A 12,341-nucleotide genomic window follows, 5' to 3' on the forward strand; every position below is an offset into this window, starting at 1 on the left:
TTACTGAACTATGACAATACTGACTCCACTTTAAATGTATCGGTACCAATATAGATTTTCAATTCATATTGTTTTGGTTTTCAATTCTGTATGTTTTATTTTCAATATTTTCATAAATTTATGTTCATAAATATTAATTTTAATCAATAAAGTCCGAATTAATGAGCTGATGTCAACGGTCTGCCATGTTATCTTATGGGACGTCTGACACTAAACAACCCTATTATAGTCCTCGCCACCTTAAGTTGAGGCAGCCCAAGGCCGCACGGCGTATATCTAGTGCGGCCTTTGGCTGCCTCAACTTAGGGTGGCGAGGACTATAGCGACGTTGCCAATTCTACCAGACCACGGTCTGGAGTTAAAGGTGGCCGTGCTTAAAACACGTTTTATTCGCTAAGCAATTGTGGTATTAATTGTTTTAGATTGCACCACTCGTGCTGAAGTTGTCAGCTGTTATTTTTCGTGAATATTGTCTAACAACCTCAATCGCTATTCGCTGTTGACCAACAACAGTCGAGTTTTTGTGTGGTTTTACTTTATCAGTTTGCAATGCAAGCATAGTGATTACGAGTTGCAAATTTGTAAATGTTTAGTTTGAATATTATTTATTGTGCCTTACCTGAAATGTGAAAAGAAACTCGAGACACTATTTTTAGCTGATTTTGTAAACTTTATTTTTTACTGTTTACCAACAACGAATGTCGTGGGTGTACTGCGGTTTTACTTTGGTTTAGTTTATATGCATTTACGAAAATATTACTACAAAATCGCCAAAATTCCTTGCCACTACAGAGTTCGCCCATTGCTAGTTTTAGGGTTAATAATTAATTCACAGTATGTTAAATAAATATAATTGTAAGCAAAAAGGTACTTTTGTATGTGTTGCAAAGAATAATAAGATACTTCATTAACTTGTTATGAAATATTTCTATGCAGTTTTGTAAATGCTAAATTTACAGCTGATCATGTTTGCAAAATAATTTATTAACCATTTTTAACATTGCTTCATCACGCAACCAAACAAATTGACTGAACTTCAACAAATTGAACTTCAATATGTGTTTAATAACAGAAGTGGCCTCAATAAAAGAGCTACTACTTCTTTTAGTAGCTTCAAGTGTCATCTATAATACCTTTCAGAAAATGGATTTGTTAACACAAAATTTAAGAAGTCTCAAAGAGAAATTTGACAGTGAAAAAGTCTCTCAGAATGACACAATGAGAGTCTTGAAGAAAACTGTAGAACGACTAAAAGACGAACTACGGGAGTCGGAAGCAGCGACGAAGAGAGCTCTGAAGGAATTAAGACTCCAGCAAATGGATAAAACAGGTTTGGTGGATTACGCTTATGGAGGAAGAGTAACTCCAACTCAAGGTACAGAAAGTTACCTTTCAGAAGGTGTTAATTTCTTTGGTGTCTCTGTTTGCGGCCAGAACTACTTGGAAGGGCGAATAGTAGAAACGTCCGTTATGCCTGGCGATTGCTGGCCAATCAAAGGTCAACAAGGATCCGCCATTATTGAGCTTATCGAAGATGTAAACGTGAGTCAAATCAGTTTAGAGCACGCACCAAAAGAACTGCTTCCGAACGGTGCTTCGTCAGCACCGAAGGAGTTTTCTCTACTTGGGCTGTCGGATAATGAAAATGAAAACCAAACTCCTCATTTATTCGGAAGATTCGCTTACAATCTAGCCTCATCTGAGGTGCAGACTTTCCCAGTTCAGATACCTAGTTCAAAGTCTTTCAAGAAAGTCGAAGTTCAAATTCACTCTAATCATGGTCATTCGGAGTTCACCTGCGTTTATAGAGTTAGAATTCATGGGAACACACGGAAATGAAATGCCACTCTGATGAAAAAATACAGAACAGTTTATTCAGTTGGAACTGCAATATCATCGTGTTGAGCTAAACCATTTGGGGTTTGACGTGTGATCCAGAATTTTACCTTTAAAAAAACTATTAACTATTTGCGTATATATTTCAAAATTAATAAGCTTACCTAAGCTTGTGTGAACTTCCTAATAAAACTTAGTATAACGTAAAATATGAGACTTTCCTTTGATCAAAATAATATGTTCAGTAAGACACATTACGTTTTGGTTCACTTCAAAAAATGGGTAGCCATTATTATAATAAAGAAATAATAACCCATGTGGTACCACAACAATAACTAAACGTTAGCCTCTTTTGGTGTGTCTTCGTCTCACAGAAAGAATAATATTGAACTCTTAAAGAACAAGCTTCAGCCATAAAACTGACAGACATGTTTTGCGTTCCAGGCTGTTTTTTGTTGTTCACGCAAAATGTGTAAAAACAACATTATTCGACACTCTTGAAATACCTAATATCTGGAAACTACTATTGTTTTAATATTATAGTCCGTGAGGTATGCGAAGGAGTCCAAAAGGGATTACAGCCCTCACACACACAGAGACACACACACACATGGGTCACGTGCCGTAGGTTAGGGGGGTTAGGTATAGGGCCCTGCTTGCTAGTGCGCGTGCGTTGGTATACTCCGCGCGCGATAACTTTTCACTTGGGACTTGCACAACTTGGCAACGCTGCAAGGCTCGCTACCCCATCCTATACCTGTCACATCTGACAAGAAGCGGGTGCTCGCCTCGGCGATGCGACGTTGCCGATACAAAATTCACACGGACCACCAAAAATCCCAAGTGAAAAGTTATCGCGCGCGGACTATAGTCCTTCGCCAACCTCACGGACTATTTAATTTATTCAAAATGTTGCTTTATTTGTAAAAGTTAAAATATCATCATAGGCAGACTTTTTTCATCGATCTTTATTATTTATTAGTATTATCCTTATATATAATACGTGAAGGCGATTCCTACGAAAAACTACTCCTCCGTCAATAATGGACGGATTTTTACAAACGAAGAGTCAAAATTAAGCATTTTTTGGGGAGACGCCCCTTTTACCAATTCCTCTAATAAAAGTCCTCGGACTTTACCCCACAGGAAATGAAAATCCCAAAGTATTTCTCACGAAGAAAAGATTTTGTTTACTTAAAAAGACGAATAATAAATTGCATACTAAAACAGCTGTTCATAGTAAACACATAATACGCACAAGAGCTTCGTTTTCAAGAATGACAACTTAGGCTTTTAAAATGTGAAAACGCCCTTGCCTATTCCAATATCAATAACAACTTTACACGTTTCTATTTTTTTTTCTACAAAACCCAAACCATATTTACAATACGTTTACGTAATGTAGAAGACACAATGTCAAAATATCTTCTGCTGAGTTTGATAAAGAGTGTAGGTACTTAAAATGAGCTCCTATTAACACAATTTATGTTCCGTAAAAGCCATTATGTTGAAGATAATGAGTTGGTATAAAAGTTAGGATAGATAGATTATACATGATTCTTTGTCAGTTCATTTATCTGCAATGTTTGCAGTTTTGAGTTGTGTTGTTTCAGTTTTGTTTTTGGCGAGCAACTCCGTGGCCAAACTTCCACCTAGTAATAGATTTTTCTGAATTGTTTTTTTTTTAATTTGATATATTATTTTGCTTTAAATTATGTGTTATGGTTATTTCTGAGGAATTAAAAGTTAAGCTAGATACTCATCAGCTATGAATTTTTCACAAAATGTATATAATTACGTAGTATACAGTATTTGTCTTCTTAATTTAATTTAGAGCTGACACTAAATATTTTTAAGTTTTTTTTTATAGCGGAGTGAATATATTATTAAGTCAATTTAATATACATAGGCCTACTCTGCTTGTTATTTAGGGGCATTAAATTATCGTCTCTTTCTTAAAGATTTTGGAACATTCTTAATCTCTTTTTACAATTTTATTATGGTCTAGTAATTTAAAGTTACATAAATTAGTAACACATCAGGTTCTCGCGTAAAATACAAATTAAAAAGATTATATTCCATCTGGCTTAAATTAGTTTTGTCCAGTAATTTGCTTGAATATTATACAGGGTGTCCACAAAAGAACTGAATCATTTTAAAAGCAAATACTGACACCAAATAAGGAACTATGTTTAATGTTTTATATATGTAATTGAAGCTAAAATTCTCAATTTTTATTAGAAACTTAGTATAACTTGATATGAGCACCATTAGTGGCCCTGCATAAATTTAAGCGAAATTTGACCCCTTCCTAGGGTTTGGTGAGTACTTCAGGGGATGTTGCACCAACATGCACTATTCTCTATCTGAGGTGATTCAGATCCCGAATCCGCACCGAGTAGGCATAATTCTTTACTGCCTCCCAAAGGTAAAAGTCCAGAAAAGTCATATCTGGAATACTAGGAGGCCATTGGATGGGCCCTTCCTACCAACCCACCGATCGTAGAAACGAGTATCGAGTATCTATAGCTTCTCGCACACGCAAACTGTAGTGTGCTGGCGTTGCATCCTGTTGAAAATAGACTGGGTCATTCTCCATCTCAACGTCATCCAACTGTAGGAAAACGTACTCCTCTGACATGTCACAATAAATGTCACATTTTATATCCCCTGAAAGACCTACTGTACTGACCAAAGCTTGGAAAGATGTTAAATTTAGCTTAGATTTATGCCGGGCCACCAATGGTGCTCATATCGAGTTATACTAAGTTTATGAAAAAATTGAGAATTTTAGCTTTTAATACATATACAGTGTGTAAATTAAGTATGGAAACAAATCTGTATTTTTAAAACCGAAATAGATAGAAATATTCTATTTGTGGCAATAATAGTTAACAAAGATTCCGCAATTTTTCACATGAAAAATATTTTTTTACCCCCCTAACAGGGTAGGTGGTAGGGGGTGACTTATTTTTTTCAAATAGCAACCCCTATTGAGTTACCCCTCATTTTGAAGGGTTTGTCAAAAGAAACACAATGACGCAAATCCGAGGTGAATATCTCACTCCTAGCCCAAATGGCGAATATTCCAAAATTTGATTTATTGTACGTGAAAATCACCAATTTCACAAATAATGGAAGGAAATCTGTATTTTTAAAACCGAAATAGATAGAAATATTCTGTTTGTGGAATTGATTGTTGAAATAGGTTCCGCAATTTTTTTAATTAACAATATTTTTTCAACCCCTTTAACAGGGTAGGGGGTGGGAGTGACTTATTTTTTTCAACAACAACCCCTATTGAGTGACCCCTCATTTTGAAGGGTTTGTTAAAAGAAAAAGAATGACGCAAACCCGAGGTAGATATTTCACCCCTAGCCTAAATGGTGGGTAATGAAAAATTTAATTTTTGTAAAAAAAAACCCATTTTGGAATATTCGCCATTTGGGCTAGGAGTGAGATATTCACCTCGGATTTGCGTCATTGTGTTTCTTTTGACAAACCCTTCAAAATGAGGGGTAACTCAATAGGGGTTGCTATTTGAAAAAAATAAGTCACCCCCTACCACCTACCCTGTTAGGGGGGTAAAAAAATATTTTTCATGTGAAAAATTGCGGAATCTTTGTTAACTATTATTGCCACAAATAGAATATTTCTATCTATTTCGGTTTTAAAAATACAGATTTGTTTCCATACTTAATTTACACACTGTATAAAACACTAAACATGGTCTTTTATTTGCTATCAGTATTTGCCTTTTTAAAATGTTTCAGATCTTTTGTGGACACTCTGTATTGTAGTCCTGGCCTTTTCCTAACAATTCTTTAATTGTTGTTTTGCAGTAAAATGTGATTACAACGCTGAATTTGACAACTGCTTCATTAAGTATCTTCGAAGGAACATTCCACATCTGGCAAAACGTAAGTTTGTTACAAGTTACAACTTTTTTTACTCTAATACAATTGTTGTAACTCTCAACGTCTCCTCTACAAGGCCGCGGCGTTGGTGTGGCAACGTCGCACCGGCCGACCTATGCCATGGTAATAACACCATTTAAAGATAAACATTGCGCAGACGCTCCATTATTAATTAATTAGTAGAACAGCTGTTTCGGCAGGCCGGGACTGATGCAGTGTTGCCTCTTTTGTCACCGGCCTTTTAGGGCTATGCTCAAACACATTGGTGGTTGGGCGTAGGTCAATATATTAACCATGCGATAATATATATATATATATATATATATATATATCTTTCATCTTTGTTCTGTACCTTAAAATAAACGCGCAAACACAAAAATTTATTTATTTTTGTTGATTTACTATATTTTAGTTCTTCAATAAACTCGTATGCAAAAAAGTGGCCTCGTATGCAAAACAGTGTATACATACCCTGTTTGTACTCATGGTCTCCTTTTCGTTACAAAAATAATTAAATAAATAAAACAAGGACCAGTCTCAGAGGTGAAACATTTTTGTCGTGCCTAAAAAACAGCTTTAGATTATTAGCCAATCAATATTTTAGAGAAATTGTAAGATGTGGTTAAATCGTCGTATTCAATGATCAAAATGAAGAAGTTTTTTTTGTTCAAAATTCAAATAACAAATAAATGTGGTAAGCGACCTCACGTAAATCACTTTTTTACCCAGTTAATAAATAACTTTTTTCACACTGAGGGTAAAGGAATAATTTTTTTTCTCATTATTCTACTTTACATGCCGTAAAACTTTGAAAGTACCAGTTAGGGGCATTTAGTCACACTTCAGTGGTAGAAGTTTTGTATTCCACTTGTAAAGGGTGTTTTTAACGCAACCAAAATTTCAAATATCGAGAAATACTGTTTAAAGGCAAAATTAGTACATTATTTGGTATCTATGTTTTCTTTACTTAATTGTCGAACAGCTGATATGCATTTTGCATTGTTGTTTACAAAGCATTTGTAATAATTCAAATAAGAAGAACCCTATTCTATTCCCGAAAGTCAAGAAAGTTCAAAAACTACATTCACGAAGATTATTGTGGTGGAAAATTTCACCATTTTTTGGGGTTTCGTGCTCGAAATCAGTGCGCCCGGCTTCACTCACCTTTATTTTTGTCAGTGATGTTCAGGACTTGTCAAAGCACACACACACACAACACGAAATCGTCCATATGGCATCAAAAGTCCAACGTTTCGTGGAACTTAAAAAACTTCCCACTTCCTCAGGGTTGAAAAATACTATTTTGTTATCCCGCACGAGGGTCGAACGCCTTATCACGACTGACAAAAAAAAAGGATGTACAGTTATGTCCTGGACATGCTGGCAAAAATAAAAGTGAGTGTAGCCCACAATAATGTTAGGTAGTGAATAAATATAGCACCTCACCTAAAAACACGTCTTTCAGAAACAAAACTATTACACTATAGGTACATGACAGAACGATTATATTTCTTACCTATCATAAATTGGTACTGTAATATAGTATTTTAAGTGTATCTCCTTGCTCAAACAAAATAAATATTTCCTATTGTGTATTTATTTTAAGAGGGTATTCCTGAGGCGAAGATCCCTCCACTCGATCCGTTTGAGGCACCAAGTATGAGACTGAAGTTTAATTCTGCAATGGCCAAGGGCAAAATAGACGTTAAACATGTCGTCCTCAAAGGATTGGCTAATACGAAAATTTCAAAATTCCAGTAAGTACTTTATATTTGTTATTTTATTTGAGAGGATAGTTGGTTTTCCTTGCTTTTGGGTACAAGCATTGTCTTAGTGCAGAGTTATAGGCTATACGTTTTGATGTAACGAAGCCATAGATTGTCTACTTAAGAAATGCATTTGTAAAATATGTAGGCTTATATGGTATTGTTGATAGTCAAGATTCCACATATCCGATCTTTTTCATAATCACAGGAGTATATTTCTCATATAGGACCAACGTCGGGAAGGAAAGTCAAGATAAGAAACAAATAGTTCTAGCGGTCCACACATTCCATCCTTCTCTAACTCTAGAAGGAAATTTCGAGAAATCAAGCTTGAAGGCTATGGGATACACTTTAGCAGACGCCGGGAGCTACAAAGTTACTCTGAGTAAGAACACCATATAGCCATAGAGTTCTAACAAAGATTACATTACCTCATTTAAGGTGTAATCTTAAGTATCTTTACAGTACCTGTTAAAGGTAATTTAAACAGAATCGTTGCTGTTTTGGCTGTAAGAAAGTGCATAATTGAGATTGATACAAAATTTCTTGTTCTAAGATCGTCAACGCAAAATGAACAGAACAAGTGTAGAAAGAACCCAATGCCAATGGAAACAAAATTAGAGAGTTGATGTGCAAAGAGGTAAATGATGTGTAATATAATCAAACGATGTGAGAATAAAAATAAGATAGTATAATACATGTGTTATAGGCTACATTAATTAACTTATTTTGAAATGGCACTTATATTTAATTCACTCTAATACTTTATTCTGAAATGGCGACCATACGAATGTAAGCTATTTTATGCCAAGTATGAATGGAGATGAGTGTAGGATGAGTGGCGCGATCTTGTAGTCTTGTTACTGACTAAGGCCGACATGTTCCTTAGACACAGTAATAGAATATTAAGGCTGCTAATAAGTAATAGAATATTAACAAAAAAGGAACCTTTAGGCAACTGTGCAGCTTAAACTGATCAACTTTCGTAATTTTACATAAATTGCTGTTGTAGGCCTATTTATCATCGTACCTTTGGCCGAGTACTCTGCTCATTTAACAATTTGTAAATTTAGTGTATTTAATTGCATGGCACTAAAAGAATATAATTTCAACATAAAACTTATGAACAAACCATTTTAGTACATTATTGAAATATGAAGAGTATGTTTTCAGGAAACGTGAAAGTAAAATTATTTGCCCGAGGAAAACTAGTAAAAAAAGGCGCCACTTATCAACCTGTTCTGGACATTCTGACAGTTGAACAGCCAGAAGTTGGGCATTTCCAGTTAGAGGCTAGCGATGTAATAAAGAACGATCCAAAGCTTAGTAAGTATATTCAATGGAGTATGTGCAATCTATGGTATATCATAGATTAAACATACTGCACTCCCTTATAGAGTGATCAGCCTCCTGTAGAATAAGCTAAACTGAAACTGAAGACATTTTTTGTTAAAGTTAGTTCCGTACAGTTTATGTAGATGGAATTATGCTGTCTACATTTTGTTTCTTGACATTTAACATCCTATTTATTAAAACAATTCAGACATTATGACCTAAGGCAGAATGTTGTAAAATAGTGTTTGTGCCAATTGGGATCTATATAAGGAATTTATTGTTGGTCACTGTAGCTATAGACTTCCTATCGTCCAAAGAAGAATATAGTAGTTTGATTTCACTTGAGTGTGAATATGCTGGACACACTGAGTTATTTTGTTTAAACCAACTGTTTCCCGAATTAACTTTAAGAGTTCATGTAGTAGATTTTAATCATGTTGTAGAATATGTAAAAGTGTCTTACTCCTTTTATCTATTTTAAAGGTCCTACAATTCGAAACCTTAGATTTACAGGAAGGAGGACACTTTGATATTCTTTAGATGCTTCTATGAACATTAAAGAGTATCATTCCCATGCCCTCGAGGATAATTATGATCCCACCCATGCTCCTCAGGACTTTGTTGTACCAGTTTGTAGAAATAAAAAGAGGGGTATACTCTGGCTAAACACAAAATATAGATAGATATAAAAATCTCAAATGATAAGTTTAATGTCGGCTATCGGTCTGCAATCACTAATCGTGTAGTCACTAATTTAACTTTTAAATTAAAAATTCAAAATGTTTGTATTTATTAGGAGTTTTATTATTTTAAATTGAACCGCAAAATGCCACGTGGGAACAGCTAGTATTTTGTTATGTTAACCCAGCAAAAGGATATAAATATAAGTGATTAGTCACTTTTTCTCTGGTATTATAACAAGTAAAACTTAAAGCGTAAAATCTACTCTAAATGGAAAGAGAAACATTTAATATTCCTGGATAAGCTTCCACGGTCACCCAGTCTAGAACCGTGGTCTTCTGGTACCGACCGTGTTAAAATCAATGAACAACTACCCCCACTCTCTGACGTATTGACTGAAGTTGATTTGTCATCTGTGCGGAGTCATGTCGCCATTAGGATGGTGCCGATATCAAGGCCGAAACGTCGGAGAGTGGGGGTAGTGATTCGTTGATTTTGACACGGTCGTTACCAGAAGACCGCGATTCGAGAAACATGTAGGCAACGTCAGTGCACTCTAAACGTTACCAACATTGAACACACGTAACCCTCTGGCATAAAACATATACTCCCTTGTGTTGGTTAGTCTATGCCTCTGGTTAAAGTCAGTGGTGTTAAAGAACCATTTTGTTATTTGAATTACAAATATTAAAGTCATCTCATTGGGATGTAATACTAAACACCCCTCTCAAAAGCTTTATGGTAAAATTTAATTACGGATTTAATTCAACTGGTTAAATTCCAAAAAGATATAATCTAAAAGATTGTATTTTGTGGTACAGGTAAAAGCGTGATTACAATGATCAACTCTTTCTGGGAGATATTTTACAATGAAGTTTTCCCCGCCTTCAAATCCACAATTGAAAAGCTTGGCAAGAAGTTCATCAGCAGCTATTTAAAGCAAGAAGTATTAGTGCCGATCGGTTATGTAGAGGGGAAATAATAAAGCTTATTTATATTATAATTGTGTGTGTGTTTCAATCTTTCAAACCCCAACTTGAAACATAATTAATTATTTATGCCTATGAGACACCTCTCGTCTCTAGTGCGATCCAATTAAAAATTATTAAAACTATTCCTGCTCTTTTTTGGATAGGGAAGTTAGTTAAAATATCTCTAAAATAAGACCTACGGAAGGTAATGCTTATTCCTTACATAGGAAATTCGCTAAAGTTATGGTATCCAAAGTCAAAGCCAATACTGTAGGCCTACCATCAAAATTCTCCGCAACGTTTCGAACCCCTATGTTCTGACAATAATACTTGTGGGGACAATATTACGAGTTTATGAATATTTCATCAATCATATCAACAGCGTTCTTATCAATTATCATATCGCTATATCGTATACTGTAAACTGTACCAAGTTTTTAAATGAACCATATATGATTCTTATAAGGTATATTTTATAAATAATAGTTTAAAATAACGTACTGTATTCTTATACAATGCAGGTCTATACAAATAACTGCCAGAACTTTATGAAAAGAATAGGCAACAAACAATTGATTTACGATAGTTAATTTAGCGGAATTGGTAAACAACAAAGGGCCGTTATCGTTATGCTAATTATCTAACCATAACTTTGATTATGTTATCATTCAATTAATCTCTTTTACTTTAGATACTGGTACTGGTAGGCTACTATTAAGACGTCCATCATAGATAAAACATACTCCTCGTTTTATCTATGCTACTATCTTACGTCCTTAAATTGGTCAATTTAAACAATTATAGGAATAACTATTGTTAATTAATAATGCAAACATTGTTATATTTGATTCAAATGTCGCATCATTAACTTATGACACATCAAGTTACCTGTTTACTTTAAAAGTCAAACTTATTTTAAAACGAAAACTTGATGTTCAACAATATTATGATTCTTTACGTCTATTAAAAAAAAACAAGTGTAGGAAAGCTATCGTATCATGTGCACAACGATATTTAATTTCAGAAACACTACAAAAACATTTGATCCGTTATTTAAGATCTCACTATTATTTTAACAATTCATAAACATATTAGTGCAGTACGGTAATCTACTGTTTAGCTTTCGTCTAAACTCACACAATTTCAGTTATAACCGGTTCGCCGTCAAGTTTTTTAAGGTTAGGTAGTCTTTTGATGGCCTCTGCGCGGAACGTCCCCTCGTCGCCAGTGTCACAGAGTGGGTTGCCAACAAACAGCAAGTCTATCAAAGCTGGACACTCTTGCAGCTTATTAAACTCTGCCCAATCTTTGACCAGATTGTTCGACATATACAGCACCTTCAACTTCCTCAACACACCGACACCTTTCATCTTCTCTATCAAGTTGTACGATATCCACAACTCTTCCAAGGTCTCCCCAACAGGTTCCAGTCCGGAAAACGCTTTTATATAATTCCTTCCTAGAGATAGCACTTTTAAATTCCTCAAGCCTCCGAGGCCAGCAATTTTTTCAATCATGTTTGTTGACAAAGACAGCTTTTCGCACTTCACCAACTGGCCGAGTGAATTGTCCATCTTTTCTATCGGTAACCACTGGAACTGAAGGGCAACTTCTTTAGAGTCAGCCGCGTTTACTTTGAATTTATCCTCGAATTTTTTTATAGCATCTTTAATAGTAGTTGGTTTGGCCATTGCATAGATAGATTATGACAAAACTTAGAAGAAGCCGTAAGAAGTGAGGGTGGTTATGTAGAGTCACATCTGATTTGTTTTCGTTTCCTTGGTGACGAGTAAACAAATTGACACAATCCATGTTCAATGCCTATACAATCGTTT

General features: G+C 35.0%; 3 protein-coding genes across 3 annotated transcripts; 2 read left to right on the plus strand and 1 right to left on the minus strand.

Moving 5' to 3' along the window:
• The first annotated feature begins 1,009 nt into the window (after positions 1-1,009).
• LOC128983281 (sperm-associated antigen 4 protein-like) lies at positions 1,010-2,033 on the plus strand. The gene has a single exon (XM_054402520.1). It carries the CDS (start codon positions 1,057-1,059, stop codon positions 1,837-1,839), a length of 783 nt encoding a protein of 260 aa, XP_054258495.1. The 5' UTR covers positions 1,010-1,056; the 3' UTR covers positions 1,840-2,033.
• A 1,341-nt stretch (positions 2,034-3,374) lies between these two features.
• Positions 3,375-10,523, plus strand: LOC128983511 (uncharacterized). Its single transcript, XM_054402810.1, has 6 exons — positions 3,375-3,491; positions 5,679-5,756; positions 7,360-7,510; positions 7,747-7,904; positions 8,693-8,845; positions 10,357-10,523. Exons 1-6 carry the CDS (start codon positions 3,419-3,421, stop codon positions 10,515-10,517), a joined length of 774 nt encoding a protein of 257 aa, XP_054258785.1. The 5' UTR covers positions 3,375-3,418; the 3' UTR covers positions 10,518-10,523.
• Positions 10,524-11,512: 989 nt separating this feature from the next.
• LOC128983282 (dynein axonemal light chain 1-like) lies at positions 11,513-12,197 on the minus strand. Its single transcript, XM_054402521.1, has one exon. It carries the CDS (start codon positions 12,195-12,197, stop codon positions 11,640-11,642), a length of 558 nt encoding a protein of 185 aa, XP_054258496.1. The 3' UTR covers positions 11,513-11,639.
• Between the last annotated feature and the right edge of the window lie 144 nt (positions 12,198-12,341).

This window comes from Macrosteles quadrilineatus, unplaced genomic scaffold, assembly GCF_028750875.1.
Source record: "Macrosteles quadrilineatus isolate MER2022 unplaced genomic scaffold, UCM_ALF_1.0 Scaffold_1__1_contigs__length_201487025, whole genome shotgun sequence".
NCBI lineage: Eukaryota > Metazoa > Arthropoda > Insecta > Hemiptera > Cicadellidae > Macrosteles > Macrosteles quadrilineatus.

Bases quoted from the DNA above. Each gene is read 5' to 3' on its own strand.
- LOC128983281 (XM_054402520.1), top strand. From the start codon at position 1,057: ATGTGTTTAATAACAGAAGTGGCCTCAATAAAAGAGCTACTACTTCTT.
- LOC128983511 (XM_054402810.1), top strand. From the start codon at position 3,419: ATGTTTGCAGTTTTGAGTTGTGTTGTTTCAGTTTTGTTTTTGGCGAGC. The intron at 5,757-7,359 runs GTAAGTTTGTTA...ATTTATTTTAAG, and splicing joins CATTCCACATCTGGCAAAAC to AGGGTATTCCTGAGGCGAAG. The intron at 8,846-10,356 runs GTAAGTATATTC...TTTGTGGTACAG, and splicing joins AAAGAACGATCCAAAGCTTA to GTAAAAGCGTGATTACAATG.
- LOC128983282 (XM_054402521.1), bottom strand. From the start codon at position 12,197: ATGGCCAAACCAACTACTATTAAAGATGCTATAAAAAAATTCGAGGAT.